This window comes from Choloepus didactylus, chromosome 2 (genome assembly GCF_015220235.1).
Source record: "Choloepus didactylus isolate mChoDid1 chromosome 2, mChoDid1.pri, whole genome shotgun sequence".
Classification (NCBI taxonomy): domain Eukaryota; kingdom Metazoa; phylum Chordata; class Mammalia; order Pilosa; family Megalonychidae; genus Choloepus; species Choloepus didactylus.
The window spans coordinates 113611209-113639102 of NC_051308.1; the positions used below are offsets into that span (position 1 = coordinate 113611209).

The 27894-nt window shown below is 43.3% G+C and overlaps 1 protein-coding gene and 1 pseudogene across 1 annotated transcript; both read right to left on the bottom strand.

Moving 5' to 3' along the window:
• Positions 1-3053: 3053 nt before the first annotated feature.
• LOC119517578 lies at positions 3054-4494 on the bottom strand (annotated as a pseudogene).
• An 18570-nt stretch (positions 4495-23064) lies between these two features.
• Positions 23065-23331, bottom strand: LOC119525569 (late cornified envelope protein 2A-like). The gene has a single exon (XM_037824335.1). It carries the CDS (start codon positions 23329-23331, stop codon positions 23065-23067), a length of 267 nt encoding a protein of 88 aa, XP_037680263.1.
• Positions 23332-27894: the final 4563 nt, after the last annotated feature.

A 27894-nucleotide genomic window follows, 5' to 3' on the forward strand; every position in this document is an offset into this window, starting at 1 on the left:
ATATAGATAAATTACTAGGATTGACTTTGTTTCCTATATATAAGTAAATATATAAAAATCAACCAATATTTATAAAACTAAAGTTTGAAATGTTCCATTCATAATATTGTTTAAAATACAAATTATCTTAAAATAAATCTAAGAATAGTATAACCTTTTGAGAGACACTAAAGAAAACCTAAGTAAATAGAAACATATTTCATGTACATACCCTGGAAGTTCTAATATTAAAAAAGATGCTATTCTATACAAAATGATGTATAGATTCAATTATAATTCCATTAAAAATTGCAACAGTTTTAAATAGCTTTATCAAGACATTATTCAAATACCATAAAATCACTCAATTTAAGTGTACAATTCATTAATTTGGGGGATAGTCACAATCTTATGCAACTATCACCACAATCTAATTTTAGAACATTTTTGACACCACAAAAGAAAGCTTGAGCCCGTTAACAGTCACATCCCATTTTGCTCCCATATCTTTGCTCTAGGAAACTACTCATCTACTTTCTATCCCTATAGATTTGCCTATTCTGGCCATTTCATGTAATTGGAAATCATACAATATGTGATCTGTTGTAACTATATCCTTTGACTTAGGACAATGTTTTCAAGATTCATCCAAGTTGTCATATGTATCAATGCTTCATTGCTTTTTATTACTGAATAGTATTAAATTGTATGGATATAACACACTGTCCATACATCAGGTGACCAGGTGACAGACATTTGGGATTTGGATTGTTTCACTTTGGGGCTATCATAAATAATGCTACTATGAACATTTATGCACAAGTTCTGTGTAGACGCATGTTTTCATTTTTCTTGGAGATATACCTAGGAGTGGAATTGCTGGGTCATATTAAACTCTATGTTTAATATTTTGAGAAACTGTCAACTGTTTTCCAAAGTGGCTGCACCATTTTGCATTTTCACCAGCAATATATGAGGGTTCCAATTTTTCCATATCCTACCCAACACTTGTTTCTTTACAAAGATTCTGCTACACTTTATTCAACAGCTGACAAACCATTACATCTTTCATAACACAGACAAATTCAACTGGTAACAAATATGCCACCTGTTTTATTCCATTCCAGTGACAGCTGACAAACCATTAAATCTTTCACAACACAGACAAATTCAACTGGTAACAAATATGCAACTTGTTTTATTCCATTCTCCTTATTATGTGTCATTTCCTGAATGATGCTAGCACATTTCTTAGGTACCAAACCCCTGTTAAAAAGCACACATTTCAGGGTATCATACAAAAAAAAAAAGAAAAGAAAAAAGAAAAAAAAAAAGAAAGAAAAAGAAAAAAATCCACATTCAACTACAGAGTGTAAAATTGTATGTACCTCTAAAATAGCTTGCTGTGGGAGGGGGGAGTGAGAACTAGAAATTGCTTATTTTTAGTTCATTTTATTTATTTATTTTTTGATGTATGAGAAAGTTGCAATGCACTAACATATACAGTTTCCTCCACCTACAAGCCAGTAAGGGAGATGGAAGTTATGAGCAATTATGCAACATATTCCTACATATGGAGCAGGCAATATTCTACCCCAGCATGTACAGCCTAAACATCTTCTATAACAAAGATTACAAAACTATTAATATTCACAGATGAGTAGTTTATACAGAAGCATAATCTAGGGTATTGATTACACTGACTGCCATATACACACTGAGGAAAGTATACCAAGAGGCCTTGCTTTCTCCAGAAGCCTGGAGGCTCCCCTAGAGACTTTTCTAATAATCCTTGGGAGGTAGAAACAGCTTCTCACCCTGGCATCAGTGGATGGGCAGCTGGCCAACCATGCCCAGCCCCCTCAGTGCCACATATTCACCTTTAGCCTCTAAGGTCCCTCAATTCCTTAATCAAAGGAAGCTGGGCCTTTCTTTTTCCGTTTTCTATCTTTAAAGCAAGAACCTTGCATTGTTTCTAAAATCTTCACTTCAAGGTACCTGGGGATACCTTCTAATCAGCTTGGAATGTTTAAACAACCTGTAATTTATAGGTGATTTGGTGTAAACGGGCAATCTTTTAATTCTGGGTAACTTCATAATTTGCTTTTTACATGCCATCCAGCAAAGACAGCTTTCAGGGCTCATCCAGCAAACACAATAATTCTTTGCACCCAAGTTTTAAGCATTCTGTTCCTTGCTTTTTTCTCCATTTAGAAACTACTCACAAAGTTTAATAGTGTGAATGGAAAAAATAAGGTGTCAACAAGACCCAGAACACATGTAAAAAGTTACCTCAGTCTCCAGAGGTTGAAAACTAACCAATTTATGCAGGTCATTGTCTCTAATGCTTGATATTTGTTACTTCATTTCCAACTTACTCTGAAGACAGCCATGCTATGTGGCTTGAAAATGGCTAAACAGATTCTGATATCCCATATAAACATGCAGTTATTTCCAAGAAAATCCCACATCTGCAAATGTCCTCAAAATGTAAGTACAAGTGGAAGGGCCCCATGGTCAAGGACTAAAAATTGTCAAGTCAGCCAGAGAACATGGGTTGGCTTTAGCTAAAAATTTTCCTTCCTAGTGGCTGCAAAATGTGCACTGCTCTCAAAGAAAACATTTGTTGTTTTATGCCACTATGTGGCTTTCATATACAGACATTACTGAAGAAGTGTGAACACCAAATGTGTTGTCTTAATGTATTTAAGACATGGCTGGTGAAAGCATACAAATGTTTATGGAGATGCTGTGCTACAGAAGGCAATCAAACAATATCAAACACAGAAGACCGAAAAGAATACAAGCCATGTATCAGTAAGCAAAACTTAATCTTCACATAGTTCTTGAAAATCACAAGGTATCCAAATGCATGCAAAGTTTTAAATAAATTGCAGAGTAAAAGGGGTCTTGCTGGCTTCCATTTTCTTGTAAGTGAAATCCACCACAGGAAGTAAAAGCAAATGGATCCATGATTCCCTTCATATTATAGGTCACTTAATTTGTTTTGTTATTTTTTTCTTCCAAGAATGATGGCAACTTAATCCTGCAATCTCTTGAGAATGTTGTGCTTATCAGTGCTTGCTGTTTGAAACTTTTGCCATAACTGTTGTTTTTCCCAAAGGCCTGCATGCTTTCTCCAGCTTCTGGTTGCAATCATACATTTGGGACGGTAAAAATAGAAGATAAGTCAGTCAGTTCCCATAGCTGCAGAGGCAGGTCACTGAAATACTCATGGCTCACTGGTGCCTGTGCTGATAGTCTGTTCTTTGGGGAACATTGTACGAGCTTGGAAGCCGGATCTTCTGCATGATTGACATAGATGAGCTTATTCCAAGCTTGTCTAAGGATTTTAGAGCTGTACAGTGTAAAGCGTTCTGGCTTAAAATGTGGTAAAGAATGAACTCCAGGTCATGTGTTATTTGGTGTTCCAAGGAACAGAAACACTTGTTCAAGTTGATCCTGAATGTCTTTCATTCCCAGAAAAGCAGCAACCCCTTGAATCATTTCAACAAAGATGCAACCAACTCCCGTTATGTTAAGGCAGGTAGAATATTCTGTTGAGCCCAGGAAAACATCTGGAGGTCTATACCACAAGGTAACCACTTCCTTGGAGTATGTGTGACTAGGGACGGATTTTGCTCTGGCAAGACCAAAATCTGCCAGCTTTAACTCCTCCATGTCGCTGATCAGAAGGTTCTGTGGCTTCAGGTCTCTATGCAAAATAAACCCCTTGTAGATGTAATGCAGCCCTCATAGCAACTGAAATCAAAACAACTTCACATTGTCTGGATGCAGCACCCCCAGGGTGCTTGTCCATGTACTGACATAAATCAGTGTGCACATATTCAAACCCAAGTGTCAGTATCTCCCTTGTGTGGATGATGTCATGAAGCAGCACTATGTTAGCATGTTTTAGTCCTTTTAACAGAGAAGCTTCCCTGATAGCTATGAAAGGTGTACCTTCTATTTCCTACAGCCTGATCACCTTCAGTGTTACCAATTTCCCATTTACCTCACTTTTCCCTTTGTGAACTGTAGCATAAGATCCTTCCTCTAGTTTTTCCAGTTTTTCCTATGAATCAGCTTTCCCAAAGTTGGGATTTGTCCACAAGCTGGGACTGGAGTGCTGTCTAACTTTTAGGAGATGCTTTCCCCCCAGAGGAAGTCTTAAGGTTAATTCAAGCATTATTCTCAGAATGCACCCTCTTTACTTGATTAGTTGGCTCTGAACCCTGACTTTTTTATCCTCAGGAATTGTGTCCAGGGGTTTGATCACCGAGTCCATTCCCTGGCAGTTCCGTGTAGACATTCTTGTAACATATATAAGATCTCCGGACAGGGGAGGTAGGGAACATAGGAGACCGGAAGCCAGTTCTGAACATACACCCTCACCAAAAAAAGTAGTCTCATCTTTCTTCAAAGCAATGCGGCCGAAACTCTTGGACAAAGTTCTCTGCAACTTCTTCATCTTGCCGATCCTCTATGCCACTGCAGCTCAATGAGGTCGCACATGTGGGCGACTCAGGGCTCTGACAACGTCCCCCAACTGGTCCAAAGTGGTGTGCAGACAACTCCCAGGGCCGGCAGGGCAAGCCGCCAGCAGCAGGGGGCGGGCGGGGGCGTTTTACTTGGTGCAGGGACTTCCTGCCCTTCCGGCCACCGGATTCCAGCCGTGCCATCGCTCCGCCTCCCGGCTCATTTCCTCTCCTTTGTAATTGAGAGTAGCGCGATCTGGCCCACAGCGGGGTGGCGCGGCCAGAGTCCGGACCGGCCAGGACGCGATGCCGAAACCGAAGGTTGCTGAGTGTGCGCGCAGTGCACTCGGGGCAGCGACAGGTTGTCAACCCTGAGTTTCCGGCGCGGGGGGAAAGAGCCGCGGATCCAAGTCTCCAGCCCCGCGTCCGTCACCGCCCCTGCTGCTGCCGCCTCCCCTCCTCCTCCGTGGCGCGACCACGGCTCCTCCACAGGGCGCCTGCGTCCCTGTGGCCCTCCGGCCCAGGCTCGTGCCCCAACGCTTGTTTTTGTGTGTCTTCTTTATTATAGCCATCTTAGTGAGTGTATAGTGGTATTTAATTGTTTTTATTTGCATTTCCCTGATGACTAATGATGGTGAGCATCTTTTCATACGTTGTTAGCCATATATATATCTTCTTTAGAGAAATGTCTAATCAGATCCTTTGCCCATTTTTAATTGGATTATCTTTTTATAGTCATAAGAGTTATGTATAAGTGGATATAATCCTTTATCATATGTACAAGTTGCAAATATTTTCTCCCACTCTGTGGGTTGTTTTTTTCACTTTCTTGATTGTGTCCTTTGAAGCACAAGAGTTTTAAATTCTGATGAAGTCCAATTTGCCTGTACTTTTGTTGCTTGTATGTTTGAGTTGTATTAAAGAAACCACTGCCTAAACCAAGGTCTGAAGAGTTACTCCTGGGTTTTCTTCTAACAGTTTTATAGTTTTAGCTCTTACTTTAGAGTCTTTGATCCACTTTGAGTTCATTTTTCTACATGGTGTGAGAAAAAGGTCCAACTTCATTCTTTGCATGTGAATATCCAGTTGTGCCTATAACATTTGTTGAAAAGATTATTCTTTTACTGCATGGCACCCTTGTCAAAAGTCAATTGACTATAAATGTAAGAGTTTACTTCTGAATTTTCAGTTCTATTCCATTGATCCACATGTCCACCCTTTTGTCAGTACCATACAGTCTGAATGACTGTAGCTATGTAGTAAGCATTGAAATCAAAGGAATAATGAATCCTCCAACTTTGTTCTTTTTCAAGATTGCCTTGACTATTTTGAGTTATATGAATCATTAATTTTTTTAGCAATTTTACAAGTTAGGGGAAAATGTGTATGGAAGTGCAAGGGGCCGTAGAGTGCCATGTCACTCTTGAAGAACAAGATGTGATTATTCACACTATGAGATATCAAGATTTACTATACAGCTATATTAATTAAGACATTGTGTCACTGTTGCAGGGGTCCATAAATAGATAAGTGGAGCAGAAAATAGAGTCTAGAGCTGAATACACCTATACACCTACGTATGGACCATTGACCCGAGACAGGTGACATTGCAGATAAGTGGTAAAGGACAAAATGTAAATACATGGTTCTGGGACAATTCAATATCCACAGAGACCAAAAAAACTCTACAATCCTCAAAAATCAATTCCAGGTAGATTAAAAACTAAATGTGAAAGGTAAGCAATGAAACTTTTATATGACTACTTAGAAGAATATCTTCAGGGCTTCTGAGCAGCAAAAGATTGGTGAAGTAAGATCCAGACAGCATTACTCATAAAGCAAAGGTAGATGAAATAAATTGGGTTTCATGAAAAATTAAGAAATTATGCTCTTCAAAAGGAAATTTTAAAAAATTGAAGCTAAGCTACTAAGTGGAAAAAGATATTTGCATTATATAGAAGTGATAAATATCTAGTATCCATAATATAGAAATAATGCTTCCCTGCCACTATAAGAAAGAGAGGCAGCACAATAGAAATATGAGCTAAAGACTTGAAATGAAACGACGCAAAAGAGAAGGTTCAAATGGCCAATGAAAATGTGCTCAACCTCATAATTGATGTAGGAAATGCAAATTAAAAACAGAATAAGATATAGTGAATGACTCACCCACCAGATAAGCAAAATTCAAAAAGTCTGTCAATAGTGTTATCAGTAAAGATGCAGAGCAACAGGTATTTTCATACTTTGCTGATGAAGGTAGATATTGGTACAATTATTTTGGAAAACTGTTGTTATCCAGATAGTTGAAAATATGCCTAACCAGCAATCCCACTTCTGGGTATATCCCCTAGTAAAAATAAATCTCCTAATATGTCCCAAAAGATATATATATATATATAAATTTTCATAGCAGAATTGGAAGTATAGTCAAAAACTAGAAATAAAACCAAATTCCCACCAATAGGATAATGGATAGATAAGTTTTCAAATAATAATAAAATGGAATATAAATGAGCAAAATATAGGTACACATAATAGCAGGGTTGACTCAAACACAATGTTGAGCAAAGAGAGAAAAATCATAACAAAAATTCTGACCCCGTGTTTATAAAACTTAAAACTGGGAAACATCAACCAATGGTAAAACTATAATGAAATTTAAAAATCGTTAAGTGTTTATATTTGGGAGGGTGGGGTTTTGTGATTGGGGCTGATTACATGGGAGACTTCTGCGGGGCTGTTAATGTCATCTTCCATAGATTCTGTTGCCACATATGTTGATTTTTAAGCTGTATAAATACATTTAATTTATTCTTCACAATACAGTATGTTCTACGTCACAATACAAATGAATATACTAATAAATTAAGATGTGAAACAATAACAAAATAAAACTTTAGCAAAAGGCTTGCAGATTATATGTATAATCCTAAGGACATGGAAAAAACCTCTTAACCATGACAAGAAACCAAAAAAACTACAAGATAAAAAATTAAACACTCTCTTATAGTAAATAATGTCACTATAAAGTCAACAAACTAATTAAAATATTTGTGAGAAAGCACTTAAAATGAACCAGAAAAAACAGAAAATCATATGCTGAAAAATAAGGCATACTGTGCCAGTTTGTATATATTATGTCCCCCAGAAAAAGCCATTTTCTTTAATGCATTCTTGTGGGGGCAGAGGTATTAGTGTGGATTGGGTTGGAATCTATTGGCTCAGTGTCCATGGAGATGTGACTCACTCAACTGTAGATGATAACTCTGGATAATTTCCATGGAGGTGTGACCCCACCCATTCAGCGTGGGCCTTGTTTAGCTTACTAGAGCACCAAATAAGCTCAGACAGAAGGAGCTCACAGCTAGCTGCAGCTGAGACAGACATTTTGAAGATGGTTGTTGGAAGCTGATGCACACATTTTGGAGAACGCCATTTTGAAACGCAACCTGGGAGCAAGCAGATGCCAGCCATGTGCCTTCCCAGCTAACAGAGGTTTTCTGGATGCCAATGGCCTTTCTCCAGTGAAGGCACCCTTTGTTGATGGACACTTTATGGCCTTAAGACTGTAACTGTGTAACCAAATAAACTCCCTAGATAAAAGCCAATCCATTTCTAGTGTTTTGCATTCTGGCAGCATTAGCAAAGTGGAACACATACCATATCAATATGCAGTTCATAATAAGGCAAATAAAGGTGGGCAATATATGTATGAAAAAAGACTCAAACTTACTAGAAAAAATTTTAAATTAAATTAACAGTGACATATCATTGCCTATCAGTGAGGCAACAATTACAAAAAGCAACAGAAAAGAAGATGTCCTGAGCAGGTGCCAACAGAGACATCAATTGGTAGTCATTGCTTGTGGAGAGCCGCTTCCCGGGTTGGGGCCTAGTGAACGAGCCGCGACCTGCTCTAGAGTTAGGGCCTGTTGGACACGCCGAGACCTGCTCTCGAGTTACCCCCGCCCATCGAGTGAGCCAAGATGGCGCCTGCATCCCGTTTCCGCATATGACGCTTAGGGCGGCGGCTGCCTGCTAGCCTATTGTACACGCTTACGTAGTGCCTGCACATTGGTTGTAACTATCGTATATAAGAAAGTGCCCGCGCTAGCCTCGGGGAGACAGCCCACAGGGAGCCGTGCCTGACGGCCGCATAGAGGTTGTTCTCCCACGGGGTGTAAGGCCTCGCGTGGAATATGTAACAGAGAAAGTTTTCTTCCTGGCTCCAGTAAAAGGCTTGCATTTACTACCGCTGTGTGCCTCAAGTGTTGGTTTGTCTGTGTCTCTCCCTCTTTCCCTCTGTTCTCCTCGCCGGCCGGGGACAGGGCGTGTGGGACCGAGCGAGAGGGCGCCGGACAAGTGGTGGCCCGTACGGGGAATCGAATACTCGACCAAGCTCTGACCAGCTGAGCTGGTGGTGGACAGCGGACTTCCTGCGCCCGGCCAGCGCGAGAAGGTGAGTGCTCCTTTTACGTGAGAGTCAGGGCCCGTGGATTCTCAGGCGGTCCCGGGGACTCGGAAGAGCTCTCCGAGTGGTTGAAAGTACAGTGCCGACTGCAAGCATGGGGCAGTCTGAAAGTTTACCCTTGTTAGCTCCTTTAAAAGCCCTCCTGAAGCAGAGGGGTATTTCAGTTAGGAAAAGCTCCCTACAGAAGTTTCTTAATGATGTTGAAATTTTTGCCCCCTGGTTTCCCTCCTCCGGCAGCCTCGGTCTGCCTTCTTGGCTGAAGTTTGGTCACGATATAGATTGGGCGCGTCGGACTAACGTTTGTCTGAATCCACCTTTAGTCCCTATATGGGAGACCGTTCGCGCGATCCTTGAACTGGGGGTTGGCCGCGAGCCACCCGGGAGGCGAGAGTGTGTGCAGCGGTCCAGGCACTTAGAGGAAGAGAGAGCCGGCGAGAAAGGGTGGACTGGATGCAGATGGGAGCTCCCACCTGGGCAATGTTTCCTTGACATTGAGAACACACTGCTAAGGGCGGCCACATTCTTAGAATTGTGTTCCATGTGTTACTTGAGAAACTCTCCTTTCTTACAGTAGGCATTTCAATGCTGTTGACTGAAATGAATACATTCATGTTATAGTACTGCTTTGAGGTGGCGCGCGCCTGTAGTCCCAGCTACTCGGGAGGCTGAGGCAGGAGGATCGCTTGAGTCCAGGAGTTCTGGGCTGCAGTGCGCTATGCCGATCGGGTGTCCGCACTAAGTTCGGCATCAATATGGTGACCTCCCGGGAGCGGGGGACCACCAGGTTGCCTAAGGAGGGAGTGGAGCAGGGAGATCGGTCTGTGGCTGACTGTGAACAATCGATTGAGATGACTCACTGCCTTCGGACTGTCTATTTGCATAAGAGAAGGAAATGTCCTGATAAAGAGTTTGAGGTCTTGCTTTCCAGAGAGATGATTTAGAATTGTCTTTAAAACATAACATAAAACAAAACAAAAACCTCATTTTACTATCACAGTGCAAATCATTTCCATAACATGCACTGGAAAGTTTTTCCCTGATGGATTGTCTTTAGAGTTTAAAGGAATCTTATCATATAGCTGCATGCACTCTGTACTAAAATGGTGAACTCTTTTAATTTACAGATCTTTGTTTGCTGATAATTTTATTTTGCAGCGGCATAAAAATTTAAGATTGTGGATTAAAAGAAACTCTATAAGGTGGAAAAGGAAAAATTTGCTCTGAAATAATATTAATTTGATTTAGAAGCATTTAAAATCTTTAGGAGACATAACAATTCGAATCAGGGCTCTGGTTCAAATATGATTTTGATATAAAGCACATGGTGAGCTTTCTGTTTGAAAACAACCCTGTGTTGCTCCACCATTACTTAGGTTTTAAAGCTATAATTAAAGGCCTTAGCCATGCCCCAGATTTTACGCTGGCCATCTTGTAATTTCACAAGTATCCAAAATTAAGCTCCCCTTAATAATAACCTTTCCAGGGTAGAAGTCTCTCCCTGAGAAAAATGTTTTTCTTTTCTCTTCCAGCGCATCAATAACTCGTGCTATAACCCATCCGGAGACATCCAGTCCGCACACAACCGGAAGTGGAAAGCAGTCCTGCTTACAGGTTTATTCTATCACTAATCGTATGGAGTACCACTTAAATTACTTTTGGCTTTTCTTAATTGGTCTTCTGGCTTCGCTGTTTGCAGCCGGATTAGCAACAGTTGCCCCAAAAGATTGGAATCTGTTAGAAAGATCCCTGCTTGCTATAACATATTTGAGCATTGTAGGGCTTTTCACTTGGCTAGCTTGTCTCCCTTAACAGGGAAGAACCTATACCCTCTAGTATGGCCTTGTTGTACCTACTGCCATTTAAAGTTGCCACCTTACATTTTCTCCTGCAAAGTATGCTTAGTGAGCCAAGTATCGCTATCTTTGATCCTAATCCCCACCAACCTTGGAAATGGACCTTGGCGCGGTGGGAGGATTCCACAGTTGTACAAACCCAAGTTACGGCAGGACGACCTTCCTTTCTTGTCAACGCAACTGATCTGTTTCCCACTCCTTCCGTACGCCCCACTGGTTGGAATCAAGCCCAATATTACATGTGCCCATCCTCACACTCTGGAAGATCTTACTGTAATTCTCCCAACCAATATTACTGTGCATACTGGGGATGTGAAACATTATCCACTCATTGGAAGCCTTCCGTCACTGATCATTACCTAACTCTAAAATGGGCCCCCTTGAACTGCAAACCACCTGAAGAACCCATTACCTGGGGTATCTATGGAGGCCATCACCACATTGCACCTACAGGTACCTGCTCACATTTAAATCTCAGTGTGCAACTTCCTAATGATCCCTCCTGGTTACTCGGTCGAACCTGGGGCTTTAGGATTTATTGGAAAGGAGTCGACCCAGGTTCCCTTATTCTTGTAAAAAAGGAGGCTGTACTAAAAAACCCCTCTGCCATTGGTCCTAATAAAGTCATTAACCCTCTTAATCCACAGCTCTCCAGCCGCACCTCAGCTCCAACCAGCCGCACCTCAGCTGCAAACAACGCATCGCCTACCTCACCACCCCAACCTTTTCTACCCCCCTCTCGTTACTCCTCTCCCCTCTTCAGCCTTATCCAAGCAACCTTCACCTCACTAAATGTCTCCTACCCCAATCTTACCTCCTCTTGTTGGCTCTGCCTCTCCACCTCTTCCTCACTGTATGAGCCCATCGCCTCCAACTTCTCCTTTTCAGAAAGTGCAGGAGACAACCCCTCGGAGTGCAATTGGAATACCTCTACTGTCCCCCTAACTTTCCATTCAGTCTCCTATACAGGAAAGTGCATCCGCCCTCGTTCAGGTAACTCTCCCAATCTCACAGCCTGTGCCAGCTATTCGTCTCCCAGTAGCTCTGCCAAGTTTCTTATTCCCCACAACTCCTCCCAATGGCTCTGCTCCTCTACAGGACTTACCCCCTGTCTCAGCACGAATGTCATCAATGAATATAAAGAAACTTGCCTCCTAGTTGTCCTTCTCCCTAGGGTCTTATACCATAGTGAGGAAGACTTCTTCCTCCGCCTGGAAACAACTGCAGTTCCTGCCAAGCTGCAAAAGCGAGAACCCATCACCGCCCTCACGGTTGCCACCCTCCTAGGTCTTGCAGGCGCTGGTACCGGGATTGCTGCATTAGCCAGTCACAGTCTCGCCCTAACTCATCTCCGGGCGGCTGTCGACGAAGACATCCGTCACCTACAAGACGCTATTTCCCATCTTAGAAATTCTGTCAATTCCCTCTCTGAGGTGGTGCTCCAAAACCGCCGAGGCCTCGATCTTCTGCTCCTCAAAGAGGGAGGCCTCTGTGCCGCCCTAGGGGAAGAGTGTTGTGTGTATGCCAATACCACAGGTCTTGCAGAGAACAGTCTAAAGAAGGTCCGGGAAGGACTGGAAAAACGTAAAAGAGATCGTGAGGCTGCCAGTTATTGGTCCAGTTTCTTCGCTCTCGTCCTCCCATATATCCTTCCCTTTCTTGGCCCCCTAATAATAATTATTCTAGCTCTTGCTTTAGGACCATGCATCATTCGCAGAATCGTCCAACTTGTGAGGAAGCAGACCGGTGCTATCTTTTACCAGCAACTCGCCACCTCTGATGACCACTGCTCCGGAGGACCAGCCAATCCTCCGCGACCCCGTCGCCATCGGTCGGCTCGACGGCTACGAGGCTTTTCTCGGTCGCAAAAGCATCGCACCGACGCCGCGCTCCGGCTTCTCTGAACTGTTGGACTTTGAACCTCCCTCCGCCTGTGACTCCTTCACCTAGCCCGCAGCAGCTAAGCCATCGACAATCGACAAACCGCCTTGTCACTGCTGAGCCCCCGACTCGCTGAACTATCGTTGATTCCCTTTACTCCTCCCTCATATTGAACAGCAGGCTCTCGACTGATCGATCCCCTTCGGGGTGGGGCACTCTGGGGCAGGGTTCGCGGCAGAGTCCATAGCCATATCCCGGATTTAGCTGATAGTTCCAGCAGTCTCAAATTTTGTCTCAGGCGAGTCTCGTAGGCGGGAGCCCGGTGACGGCCGCACGGGGCTCTGGCCATTGCACAGAGACGCCTAGTGACGCCTTTGACGCTGGATGCCACTCTCCTGTCCCAACTATCACTACCCAGTTACAAGGCAAAGTCCGGTAGGGAGAGTCACGTCGTTTCCAGCTCACGGGCTCTCCGGTCTCTATATGAGGTAAGCATTCTGGTCGGTGCCAGAGGTTCTGCCGTGAAATGGCAGGGGCCTAGTCCAGACTCCCCAAAGCACCAAAACATGTAGTGGGTCACTCAAGCCCACGGGAGTACACTCATCAATGGAGACACTGGGTGAAATATATAAAAAAGGGGGAGATGTGGAGAGCCGCTTCCCGGGTTGGGGCCTAGTGAACGAGCCGCGACCTGCTCTAGAGTTAGGGCCTGTTGGACACGCCGAGACCTGCTCTCGAGTTACCCCCGCCCATCGAGTGAGCCAAGATGGCGCCTGCATCCCGTTTCCGCATATGACGCTTAGGGCGGCGGCTGCCTGCTAGCCTATTGTACACGCTTACGTAGTGCCTGCACATTGGTTGTAACTATCGTATATAAGAAAGTGCCCGCGCTAGCCTCGGGGAGACAGCCCACAGGGAGCCGTGCCTGACGGCCGCATAGAGGTTGTTCTCCCACGGGGTGTAGGGCCTCGTGTGGAATATGTAACAGAGAAAGTTTTCTTCCTGGCTCCAGTAAAAGGCTTGCATTTACTACCGCTGTGTGCCTCAAGTGTTGGTTTGTCTGTGTCTCTCCCTCTTTCCCTCTGTTCTCCTCGCCGGCCGAGGACAGGGCGTGTGGGACCGAGCGAGAAGGCGCCGGACAATTGCTGTCATCCAGAGGATGGAAAAGGATGCTGTGATGGTTAGGCTCATATGTCAGCTTGGCCAGGTAATGGTGTCCACATCTTCGGTCAAGTAAGCACTAGCCTAACTATTACTGTGAGGATATTTTGTGAATTTAAATAATCAGTAAGTGGATTGCATCTATGGCTGATTACATCTGCAATCAACTGTCAAGACTGCCTTCAGCAATGAGATAAATTTCATCCGATCAGTTGAAGGCTTTAAAAGAAGTGATGATTTCAGTAGTCAGAAGGGAGAAAGAATGTCCATGTCTACTTCAGCCAGCCAGCTTCTCCTGGGGAATTCATTTGAAACCTTCATCAGAGTTCCCAGCTTGCAGCCTGCCCTACAGAATTTGGACTTGTGCATACCCATAATCATTGAGACAATTTTTATAAATCTCATAATATTTACAGATATCTCCTGTTGGTTCTGTCAGAATACTGACTAATAAAGCTTTGGTACTGGGAGTGATTCTTGAGAAATAGAATCTTAAAATTGGGGGATTTCTGAATTGGTTCTGGACTTTTTGCAATTAGTTCTCCACTCTGATTAGATTCAAAGGTACTCATGACTCTATTTCCAATAATCAAGATGGCACTGGTAGTTCATGGCATGAGTTAGCAATAGAGATATGCAAAATATTATAATTGGATACAACAACTTAAATGCTTATAAGAGGTGACGCTCTGGGTAAGAGTGTTTTTGATACCTTAGCAGAGTTTTGTGATGTTAAAAGGCATAATGATGTTGGCTGTTTGTTCCTATATTCACTGGATACAGTTATAAAAGAAAGGGATGAGCTGAAGGCTTCAAATATACAGCTTAAGTGTCACATGAAGGATGCGAAAGTTTCTGTGTGTGCCCTGAAAGAAAACCTTATTTCCTGTAGCTGCAGACTTAAGATCTCTGAAAACCAGACCCAGAGTCTCATTATGTAAATGGCAGAATTACAACATAATCTAAAATCCCGACCTTGCAGAGTGTCTGCTGTTAAAGTGAGGGCATTGATTGGAAAGGAATGGTGCCGAGGGCTGGCCTAACCCTCAGCAACGGGCAGGGTCCTGATAGGGGGGCTGGAGTCGGCAAAGAAACGAGACAGACACCTTGTTGTGTCCGGGTACGAAGATGAAATCTCCGACCAAGCAGAGCATCAGAGCTTTATTTTTATAATTTTCTATAACATACACACTAGCATTTAGGCATACAATACTAGAATAGTTTGGCTAAATTTCAGACATTATTTATTCTTACACAGTGATCAGTGGGTTTGCAGGGACAGATTCCTTGAAGCGTAGCAAGACACAGTGCTTGGGCACAGGCATGACAGTTCCTATTATTTAGTACCAAGCAACCTGTAACTATTTTTTTGTGTTCATGTTTTAGAGTCTGTTAATCATTACCTTTTTATTTCTTCTAGCTAACTCTTTCAAAGCTTGGGAAGGGGGATTTTGAGCAGAAAGGGTGACCTATTGTTTTCTAAGAAAGGAGCAGGCATTTTCACTACGCTGACGCTAATGCAGGGTAAGCCGCTGGCTCATTAATGTAGCTAGGTGTGGGAGCATTCCACCACCACAGAGCCCAAAAGACACCAAATGAGAAAAAGAGGCAGTATGAATATAAGAAACAGCAGCAAGAAACAAATTCCTTTTAGGCAGGAGTCATAAGCACCACTCGACGCTCCGCCTTGCGGAATGGTCACCACGACATGCACTGAAGGCCCAGGGACCGTGCCACTAGGCCGACTGCCGGGTGCTGAATTGGCTGCCCACAGAATGGGATCCTGGAAATTGGAATGGGGACGTATGGGTTGGTAATGATGGCGATGGGGACACTGAAACCTTAGATTCTGCTTTGGCAAATAAGCCTGTAATGGAGTGTCCTGAGGAAACAGCCACCCCACCTTCAGCCTGCTCTGAGGAAACAGCTTCCCCACCTCCAGCCTGTCCTGAGGAGACTGCCATCCAATTTCCACCTGAAGAGTTTAACCCTACAGTACCTAATAAACCTGTAGCCACCTCCCCTGAGGAAACAGCCCTCACTCTGTCTGTAGAGATTAATCCTGTTTCACCAGATGAAACTGCAACAGAATGCTGTGAGTTAATTGGCTTGCAAGACTCTTCAAATTCTTTTTATGACCCACCCCCATCACCTTTCTTTTCTTCCAGACCTGTAATTAGACTGAAATTCCAACAGGCAGCAAAAGATGAGGTACAAAGTGTGACCCATGAGGAAGTATGCTATACTCTAAAAGAACCGCATGAGTTTTCCAATTTATATGGCCAGAAATCAAGGGATTATGTTTGGGAATGGATATTAAGGGTATAGAGTAATGGTGGAAGGAATATAAAATTGAATCAGGCTGAATTTATTGATACGGGCCCAATAAGCAGAAATTCTGGATTCAATGTTGTAGCTCAAGGGAGCTGAGAGGACTGTAACAGTTTGTTTGGGTAGTTGGCTGGAACATGGACCGAAAGGTGACCGACATCACCTGAGGTTGAAATGCCAGAACTGCCCTGGAATAATGTAGATGAGGGGATAAGAAGGCTTAAATGAATTAGTATGTTAGAATGGGATTTACCATATCAGACCTGCTCACCCACCCCAGCACTGTCCAGAGGACACAACTTTCAGCAGGACTGTGAGGAGTAAATTTGAGACTAATTCTACCATCTCTGAAGAGCTCTGTAGTTGCCCTTCTCTGTAGGTGAGATATTACTGTGGAAATTGCTGTCACTGAACTGGAATCTTTAAACACAATGTGAATGATCAGATCCCAAGTTGGCAGAAGCTAATTGGGAGCAGTTAATCACCAGAAACAAAGTGAGCATAGTTACCTTAATGGACAGCAGACTCAAAGCAGCAATCAAAATAGTTGGAGTCACCCAAGGGTCTAAATCTCCCTGGCAACGTGGGACATGACTCCTGGGGATGAGCTCAGACATAGCATTGAGGGATTGAGAAAATCTTCTTAACCAAAAGAGGGGAGTGAAATGAAACAAAACAAAGTTTCAGTGGTGGAGAGATTTCAAGTGGAGGCAAGAGGTCACTCTGGAGGGCATACTTATGTACTATATAGATATCCCTTTTGAGTTTTTAGTGTATTGGGATAGCTGGGAAGAAATACTTGAAACTGTCAAACTGCAACCCAGTAGCCTTGATTCTTGAAGATGATTGCATAACTATGTAGCTTACCTGGTGTGACTGTGTGATTGTGAAAACCTCGTGGCTCACACTCCCTTTGTCCAGTGTATGGACAGATGAGTAGAAAAATGGGAACAAAAACTAAATGAAAAATAGGGTGGGATGGGGGGATGGAATGTTTTGGGTGTTCTTTCTTACTTTTATTTTATTTTATACTTTTTGAGTAAGAAATATGTTCAAAAGTTGATTATGATGATGAATACACAACTATATGATGTATGGGAATATATCTCAATAAAACTGTATTTTAAAAAAAGAAAAAACAACTGAATCTCCTAGAACCACACACACACACACACACACACACACACACACACAGTCTGAATCGTAGAGACCTATGGCATTGCCTAGTGGATCATGGGGTACCTAGAAGTAAAACAGGTGGGTAGTCTACTAAATCCTTACTTGAACTGTATAGGCAGAAGATGTCTAGGTCAAGTGGACAAAAGTCTAACTTGAATTACAAAAAACAGAGTCATGGCCCCTTAATCAATTCCCAGACTTGAGACAGTTTGCAGACCCAGAGCCCCTTGAATGAGGGGAAGGCTGGGTACCCTTGGGGAAGGACCCTGTTTCACTGCCAAAAATTTTTACTGTCAATCTTTCTCTCAGCTTTCCCCAAAGAGACTTTCATCCTTTTAACATGGTAACAGTGTATTGGGGAAAAGGAAATGATCAGACATTTCAGGGATTATTTGACACTGGTTCAGAAATTACATTAATTACAGAAGACCCAAAACTTCACTGTGGTCCACCAGTCAGAAAGGAGTTTATGGAGGTCAGGTGACTGATGGAAATTTAACGCAGGTCCATCTCACAGTGTGTCCAGTGGGTCCCTGAACTCATTCAGTGGTTATTTCACCAGTTCTGGAATACATAATTAGAATAGACATGCTAAGCAATTGGCAGAATCCTCACATTGGTTCCCTGACTCGTGGAGTGAGGGCTATTAAGGGTGGAAAGGCCAAGTGGAAGCTGCTAGACCTGTCCCTGCCTAGCAAAATAGCAAATCAGAAGCAATGCTGGATTCCTGGAGGGATTGCAGAGATTAATGCTACTCTTAAGGACTTGAAGGCTATTTTCACCACATTCCCATTTAACTCTCCTATTTGGCCTATGCAGAAAATGATGGGTCTTGGAGGATGACAGTGGATTATCATAAACTTAACCAGGTGGTCACTCCAATTGCAGCTGCTGTTCAAGATGCAGTATTGTCACTTGAGCAAATCAATACATCCCCTGGTAGCTGGTATGCAGCTGTTGATATGGAAAATGCTTTTTCCTCAATTTCTGTTAGCAAGGATAATCAAAAGCAGTTTGCTTTCAGAAGTCAAGGCCAGCAATATACCTTCACTGGCCTACCTGAGGGGTATAAAAAACTCTTCAGCCCTATGTCATAATCTTGTCCACAGGGAGCTTGATCATCTCTCCCTCCCACAAGACATCAGACTGATCCATTTTATTGATGATATGTTGAGTGGACTTGCTGAACAAGAAGTAGTAACTATTCTAGACTTATTGGTAAAGCATTTACATGTTAGAGGATGGGTGATAAATCCAACAAAAATATAGGGGTCTTCCACCTTAGTGAAATTTCTAGGTGTCCAGTGGTATGGAGCATGTCTAGATATCCTTTCTAAGGTGAAGGATAAGCTGTTGCATCTGGCCCCTCGTACAATCAAAAATGAGGCACAATGCCTAGTTGGCCTCTTTGGATTTTGGAGACAACATATTCCTCATTTGGGTGTGCTACTCCGGCCCATCTACTGAGTGACCAGAAAAGCTGCTAGTTTTGAGTGGGGTCTGGAACAAGAGGAGGCTCTACAACAAGCTGCGCTGCCATTTGGGTCATATGATCCAGCAGATCCAATGGTGCTGGAAGTGCCAGGGCAAAAAGTGATGCTGTCTATAAATTTTGGCAGGCCCCTATAGAAGAATCACAACACAGACCCTTAGGATTTTGGTGCAAAGCCTTGTCATCCTCTGCAGATAACTGCTCTCTTTTTGAGAAGCATCCTTAGTTAAGACTGAATGATTAACCATTCAGGCCACAAAGTTGCCATGATTCCTGTGTTGCCTATCATGGGCCATGTTATCTGACCCACAAAGCCATGAAGTTGGGCATGCACAGCAGCATCCATCAAAAAGTGGAAGTGGTATATACAAGATAGGGCTCAAGCAGGTCCTGAAGGCACAAGTAAGTTGCAGGAGGAAGTGGCCCAAATGCCCATGGCCTCTACTCCTGCTACGTTACCTTCTCTTTCCCAGCCCAGAGCTATGGCCTCTAGGGGGAGTTGCTTACAATCAGTTGGCGGAGGAAGCGAAAACTTGGACCTGATTTACAGATGGTTCTGCACGATATTCAGTTACTACCCAAAAGTGGATAGCTGAAGCACTGTAGCCCTTTCTGGGATGTCCCTGAAGGACAGTGGTGAGGGGAAATCCCAGTGGGTGAAACTTCAAGCAGTGCACCTGGTTGTTCATTTTGCTTGGAAGGAGAAATAGCTAGAGGTACATTTGTATACTGATTCACGGGCTGTTGCTAATGGCTGGATGGTCAGGGACTTGGAAGGAGCATGATTGGAAAGTAGGTGACAAAGAGGTCTGGGGAAGAAGTATGTGGATAGACCTTTCTGAATGGGCAAAAAACATGAAGATATTTGTGTTCCACATGACTGCTCACCAGGGGGTGACTCCAGCAGAGGAAAATTTTAATAATCAAGCAGACAAGATGATAACAGTCAATATCTGTGGTTACTAGTCAGACTTTCCCCAGCCACTCCTGTCATTGCCCACTGGGCTCATGAACAAAGTGGTCATGGTGGTAGGGATAGAGGCTACGCATGGGCTCAGCAACATGGGCTTCCACTCACCAAGGCTGATATAGCTATAGCCAATGCTGAATGCCCACCCTTAGTCCCTGATACGGCACCATTCCCTGAGGTGATCAGCCTTATACCTGATGGCAGGTTGATTACATTGAACCACTCCATCATAGAAGGGGCAGTGATTTGTTCTAACTGAAATAGACACATAACTCTGGGTATAGGTTTGCCTTCCCTGCCTGCTATGTTTCTGCCAAAGCTACCATCCGTGGACTTAGAGAATGCCTTATCCACCAACATGGCATTCAACACAGCATTGCTTCTGGTCAAGGAGCCCACTTCACAGCAAAAGATGTGTGGGAATGGGCACATGCTCATGGAATTCTCTGGTCTTACCATGTTCCCCATCATCCCAATGCAGCTGGATTGATAGAATCATGGAATGGCCTTTTGAAGATTTAATTATAGCACCAACTAGGTGGCAATACCTTGCAGGGCTGGAGCAGTGTTCTCCAGAAAGCTCTGTATGCTCTAATGCAGTGTCCACTCTATGGGGCTGTTTCTTCTATAGCCAAGATTCACGGGCACAGGAACCAAGGGGTGAAAATAGAAGTGGCACCACTCACTATTAACCCCAATGATCCACTGGAAAAAATTTCACCTCCTGTCCCTGAAACCTTAAGTTCTGCTGGTCTATAGGTCTTAGTTCCAAAAGGAGGAGTGCTTCCACCAGGAAACACAATTCCACTGAATTGGAAGTTGAGACTGCCACCTGTCCACTTTGGACTTCTCATGACTCTGAATCAACAGGCAAAGAAGGGAATTACTGTACTGGCTGGGGTGAATTGATCCTGATGTTAAGGGGAAATAGGACTGCAACTACACAGTGGAGGAAAAGAAGAGTTTGCCTGGAATACAGGGATCCCCTAAGGCATCTCTTATAACTGCCATGCCCTGTGATTAAAGTCAATGGAAAACCGCAAGAACCTGATCCAGGCAGGACTACCAGTGGCCCAGAAACTACAGGAATGAAAGTTTGGGTCACCCACGAGGCAAAGAAACATGGCCTGCTGAGGTGCTTGCTGATGGTAAAGGGAACATGGAATGGGTAGTGGAAGAAGGCAGTGATAAATATGAGCTACAACCACATGACCAGTTACAGAAATGAGGATTTTAATGGTATGAATATTTCTTCTTTGTTTTGTTATGAATATGTTTGAATATATACATAAAACAAGTATCTTTTTCTTCTTCCCTATCTTATCCTCTTATCATTTGACATAAGTTGTATTAGTTCATGTAGTGGTATTTGTTATAGGATATCAAGTTTAAGAGTGAATATTATCTAAGGACTTAGACCCTATTCTGGAGAGATTTAGTTCTTTCCTGATTGTATGTAAGACAGTTGAATATTGTCAGGTGAAAAATATGACTGTTATTGTTTTTTATTTATAGAATAAGTATGGTTTAAGGTGATGTGTATAGCTGTGATGGTTAGACTTGTGTCAATTTGGCCAGGTAATGGTGCCCACTTGTTTGGTCAAGCAAGCACTGACCTGTTACCATGATGGCATTTTCTGTATTTAAATCATCAGTAAGTGGATTGCATCTATGGCTGATTACATCTACAATCAACTGAGAAGATTGCCCTCAGCAATAAGAGACATGTTGTCTAATCAGTTGAAGACTTTGAAAGGAGAAGTGATAACTTCAGCAGTCACAAGGGAGAATTTCCTTGTCTACTTCAGCCAGCCAGCTTCTCCTGGGAAATACATTGAAAACCTTCATCAAAGTTCCCAGCTTGCAGCCTGCCCTACAGAATTTGGACCTGTGCTTGTCTCCCACGGTCATGTGAAACAGTTTTTATAAAATCTCATATTTACAGATACCTCCTATCAGTTCTGTTTCCCTAGAGAACCCTGTTTAATACAGATACCTTATTTAGAGACCCCATTCTCATCAATCTTGTTCTAATCCAGTCTCTCCTTTTGCAAAGGCACCTCTCAGCCTGGATGATAGACTATGTCTTCTTATTTCCCTTAATGGTGCCCTCACCTCCCTGCACACTCCTTCCTCCAGCCGCAGAGCCCAAATCATCTGGGAAGCTGTTCTGTGCCCTAAAGTTCTATGGATGACTGAACTGAGAAGATAGGAATTCAAGGAGGGCCAGCCCCTCTCAGGGTTACTGTGGATTGTGCAATGTTATTTTGCAGCTACATGTGATATGTCTAATAGTAGTCCTCCTTTCCCACCTCACCTGAGCCTCAGCAGGCAAGCCAGATGGCAGAAATGAAAGTGTGGCATTCATCCAGACCCCGGTTTCACACCATGACCCTCAAGCCACCGTGCACTTCACTTAGCAAAGGACTGAGCCCATAGACTGGGCAGGCTCATACTTGGGTGTTTCTCAGGCTCATATTGTTTAGGTAATTATTGAGCCACTATTTATAGAAGAGGTTGGAGCATGAGTGAAGTGAAGAACTGGGCAGACTCACCCTGATGGGAATGCAGTGTGTTGTCATTTAAACTTGCCCCAAGGGGTTCAGTTCCCATGCCAAGCAGTTTAAATTAAATGAGAGGAGTTGTGTTAAGTACCCATTCATCCATCTACTTGGAATTCTAAAGAATTCTCAAAATTTCCTAAATCATGGAAAAGGAGAAGATGAAAATAATTTATAGCATGATGGGTTAAACTGACCAGGCTGCTCATGGACAAAAGAGCTCAGCCCTGGGGCTTCCAGGCCTTCCAGCCACCACTTGGGCTGAGAGGACCCACACTTCGCTGTCCATGAGTGCACAAGGCAACCCCATTGTGAAGCTCTACTATGAGATTGCCCTCATAGGACTGTACCCCTGAAAACTGTTTCTAGCTTATCCCTTTCTCAGACTCCACTCTTACCAAAGCGTCCTGAAAAGTGTGTTGCTGGGGCTCTGGCTTCAGGGATTTGAAAAGAATGAAAGAATTTGCAATGACCAGGACAGTTTGTGAGCAGGCAAGAGGAGCTTTATTGTTCTATGATATAAAGGAGGAAGGAAAATTCAGGATCCAAGCTGGAAGCTTGTGTCATCAGGACAAACAGAACAATTTCATGGGATCTGTCACCCCATGCGGTGAAGAAGAGGGAGCAGGAGAGACATCACCCTAGGGCAGGTCCTCATCTCGAGGTTTCTCCATACGTGTTTCTCTATGATGTCCAAGATCTGGGTCAGCAGCAGCCCCCAGAGCCGTGGCAGCAGTCAGAGCCCCCGGAGGGCTCACATTCACAGCAGTCGGGGCTCTGGTGCCAGCGCCGGTGGAAGAGACAGGGCCTGTGGTGGGTCAGGCAGCAGCCCCCGGAGCTACAGCAGCCGGATCTGGGGCCACAGCAGGGGGGCAAGGGACTGGGTACTGGAGGGACTGGGTACTGGGGTAGGCACTTTGGGGGACATTTGGGAGGAGGCTGGCACTGCTGTTGGTTTTGCTGGCAGGACATCTTGATGGGACTTTTTCAACCTGAAAGATAATGATGAAAATCTTGAGATACATAAAACAAGGATGGTAATTTTACCTCTTTAAAAATTAAATTACATGGTGATGGCTAATGATTAATGATATATAGTGTGTGTGTGTATATATATATACACACATACATACATGTATATATATATGTATATATATCAGTAAGTGAAAAGAAACAACATAAATCTTTCCCATGAATAAAAATATGTGGTTTGAAAAATCAGATATAAGTATTTTCTCCTCTATTTTACAACAGGTAGCTGGTATTTCTTAACCCTCACAAGCCTGCATAAAGGATTCACTACCCACTGATGTGCCCATTTTGTTAATATAAGAATTTCACTCCCTGACAAAAATGTGGGACCTGCAATTGTGGCACCAGAACTCAAGACAAGATTGCTAGAGTCTTGTGTCAGACTGAGTCTTATTTCTTTTTAGTGTGTTGCAGAATCAAAGACACAGTCTCCTTTCCTCACACAGCTTCCTCTCCATCCCTCTGCTCTGCTCCTTCTCTCCCAGCCCTCCCCCTTGTGTCCTGCTGTTACTCCTCCCTGGTCTTGCTCAGAGCCTTCCTGGGCTCCTGTGTCTCCCACTCACGCTGGTCACAGACACGAGTACAGGGTGTCCCTGGGGAGCCAGAGCAGAGAAGATGCTGGAGCCAGGCATGTCTTTATATGGGCTCCCCCAGGCTTGGCTCCAGAGGGCAGGAAGTGGCTCTTGCACAGCCAGGGCATGTGCTGGGTCATTCCTAACATCCCACTGCCTCCCTGTCCCTCCCCTCCCAGGAGGCATCGGGAGCTCCCAGGATTCCCTCTCAGGCTGGGGTCTGCAGGATTTTAGCCAGTCACAGCCTTCCCACAGTCTGTGTCCCCAAGGAGCTGCCTGGGGACTCTCAAGGAGCCAGTGAGTGGACAAAGGCTCTGTGCCCTGCTTCTGCTTTTATGCATGTCCTCTGAGCATACCTCAGTTCTTAACCATAGCTTCTCCTGGGCCTTGTGGATGTTTCATTCTGGCTCCCTCCCTTCCTAAAAAGTTTCTCTTCCAGGTCCCACTGTGGTTCCAGCCATCCCAGGTGGCTTTTGTAGTCCTGGATCAGGGTCTGTCTCCTTCTTAGCATCCCCTCTACCTACCTACCTCTCCAGCCTTCATTTAGGCCTCTGAGTCTCTGCTTCCCCTCAGATTCCTTATTTAATTAAGCAGATTCAGTTAATTAAATCTGTGTTTATTCAGTTCTTTGTGGCAAACAGAATTGCCTTTAAAATCTAAGTTTGTTAGCCATAGTAATTGTATTATAATGGATCTTCTATTGGAATTAGGAAACCTGCAATTTGCCAGCTGGGGAATCTTTGCAAATTGTTTGGTTAATGTGAGTATCAGTTCTCATACGTAAAATAGGCAATATAATACCAACCTCACTGAGTTGTTTTGAATATTAGCCTGGAGGTGGGAAAGGGCTTTGCACAATATTCTGTGCCTAGTATATGCATTGAAATACGCATTTAAAGGAAAGCTTTAACGCTCTGTGTTGAGTACGTTGGCATTATGTGGGATCGATTGTCAATAATCAACCACTACCCTCAGAGAGTCTAACAGAATCAGATGCCTAGATTATATGAAAACTTCCTTGGGAAATGTAAATTATTCCTTGTAGTTTTTACAGAGGATGAACTCATTTCCTGCCATGAAAGGGATAGTTGGATAAACAGGGGTCTGTTTATTTCTTGTCAATGAGAGGGGATTCGGGATCCTGATTCTGGGTTGTACTAAATGTATTTACTCATTATTAGAAAGATTTCCTTAGGATGATTCTTGAAAACTTTATTCTAAGTAAAAGAAGCCAGTCACAAAAAGACCACGCATTATGTGGTTCTCTTTACATGAACTGTCCAGAATAAGAAAATCTATAGAGACAGAAAGTAGATGAGTAGTTGGTTGCCAAGGACTGAGGGTGTGGGCTGGGGTAAAAATGGGGAGTGATTGCTAATGGGTGCACAGTGTCCTTTATGGGTTGATGAAAATATTCCTAAAATTGATTGTGGTAAGGGTTGCACAGCTCTGTGAATATACTAAAAACCATTGAATAGTACACTTTGTACGGGTGAACTATATGGTATGTAAATTATATCTCAATAAGAATGTTAAAAAATAAGATATTACAGTTTAAAATATATACATATGTTTACTGTACTCCTTCTGATTAAGACAGACACACCTTGCCATCACATTGCCCACTGCCTGATTGGTAGGAGGGATGAGTAGAGAGTTCAGTCATCTATTGCCTGCTTCTAGATAAGAGATTCTATTCCCCTATTTATCCAACCCTACTTCTAGCCATGGACCCTGCTCTCTGAGAGCTTTCCATTCATGGACAAAACAAATAGACAATGTGAGCAAAGCATTTAATTCGAAGACATTCCTTGAAAATCTACAGGCTTCTCATAGCATGTTTTTTTCAGACCTAGAGACATAGACATGAATAACATGTGGCTTGTGACCTCAAGGAATGCACAATTCAATGACTTTTCTGAAGATGACTGCAGAGAAAAATGGGTACCAAAGAAGATGACGTTTGAGGCCAGAATCTCCCGAGTCACTATTTCCCAATGAGATTGGAAATGTTGGTTTTTTCATCTGTGATGTCATCCTCAGTTTCCTCATTCTCTTTGACAAAGATGTTTGTACTCATGGGGTGAGGAAGAAAGGCTGTGTGTGTGTGTGTGTGTGTGTGTGTGCACGCGTGTGGGTGCATGTGTGTTGTGTTTACATGGAAGTGTACGTGAACATGAATGTGCACATACATGGGATTATGGATCAAGCGGTTGGGTGGAAGAACTGAATGATATCCATCCCCTGAAAAACCTTTCAGGGGTTAAACAGCTCCTTAACATGTTCCCTTGTGTCCTCTTTATATCTTAAAAAAATTTAGGAAATGGCTTACATGTTAACATATAGATACCAGCTAGTGGGTATTCTTACTTCTGTCTTACAGCCCTCAAACTGTCAGCATGTGATCCCTCTGAGCACAGAGACCCTTTCTCTTATTGCTATGTTCCCTCAAGCACTAGCCAAATGCTGAATTTCCCAGTGAATGTGACTGGTGAATGAACGACTGTGTGACTGCATGACTGCATGAATGAATAAATAAATAACACGAAAAGAATGGCCTGGGGGTGATTTCAGAAACCCCATTTGAGGTTCCTCTTATCTGGAAAATCATGTACCTGCAGGCTGGTGTCTCTATTTCCTTGATTTGTTCATTTGAATGTCTTCCTGGGAACTTAAGCTCATTATATTTCAGAAAACTATTCCCCACCAAGCATTGGAACTTTATTTTAACCACAGACTGGGAGAAAAACATACCACACTCCTTGATTTATCTTTCTTATCTGTCTTGTTTATCCAACAGAACAACTAATCCAGATTTCCCTGTAATATGTCTTGATAGCCCTTTTGATTCTCCTGACCCTGGAGCCCAGGACACCACTCCTGACAGAGTAGAGCTGGAGGTAAGGATTTATCAAAACTGTAATTTTCAAAAAGTTAAAAATGTGACTCCCATACAAATATATATCAGACTCATACAAAAGTTTTATTTCACTCATTAATAAGGTAAACATGCAACGGGATGGTAAAGTTGGTTCAAAGAAAGTAGGGGAGATTGAAGTACATTTAGTTAGAAGAAAGATTTTCTGGAATAAGTTTGCAAATTTAGATATGAAACTGGTTAATGTTTTAAAGAGCAATGAAACCATTGGGTTATCTTTTCTACTGGACACAAACAATTTGTAAATTATAAATCTTCTGTAACTGAAATCTGGACCCTAATTAATAGTAAATATAATAAGTAAAACCACCCTCCTCCCCAGAAAATCTCCTAGAAAGTCTCATGATCCTGAGGCAGCCTTGTTGGTTACTGTCATCTAAGACAAATTTAAGACTACTCAGAAATCTGTTTTTGCCTTATTTTCAAGTTTTGGATAATTTTAACCCCCAATTTCCTAAGAGGGGACTGTTTCACAAAGCCCTGGGCTGGCTTCTTGCTGAAGCTGAATCTATCCAGGGGCACCAGAGGGACAGCCTGGAGGCTCCCATGACCTTCCCGGTGGGAAAGAAACGACGAGGCAGGGGCTTGTCAGAGAATTCATGGGTCCTGTTCCTGTCGGAGCTGGGACTCACTTCAGAACCTGGAGTTAGCATACCGCATAAGAAAGAAATGTTCCGACCCTGCTCCCTCTCCTCCTTTGTATCGTCCAGAACCTGTTCTTTTCCTTGGCTGCTTGCCACCATGGGGTTATTGATGGAAGCTATGGAACTGGCTTTTAATAGCGCTTTACTGGGTTCTGAAGATCATCACCAGGAGTGTGGAGTGTGAAGGAAGAAAAGAGGCGACCAGCGAACAGGAGAGAGCACACAAAAAGGAAGGATGTCCAGGGAAAAGCAAGAGGTAGCCTGGGAATGACAGGTCTTGAGCAGCAGGGTTCCGCACCTCTGGTGATCTAGGCATCCAGTTTTCAAACATACATTTTTACAACCTGAA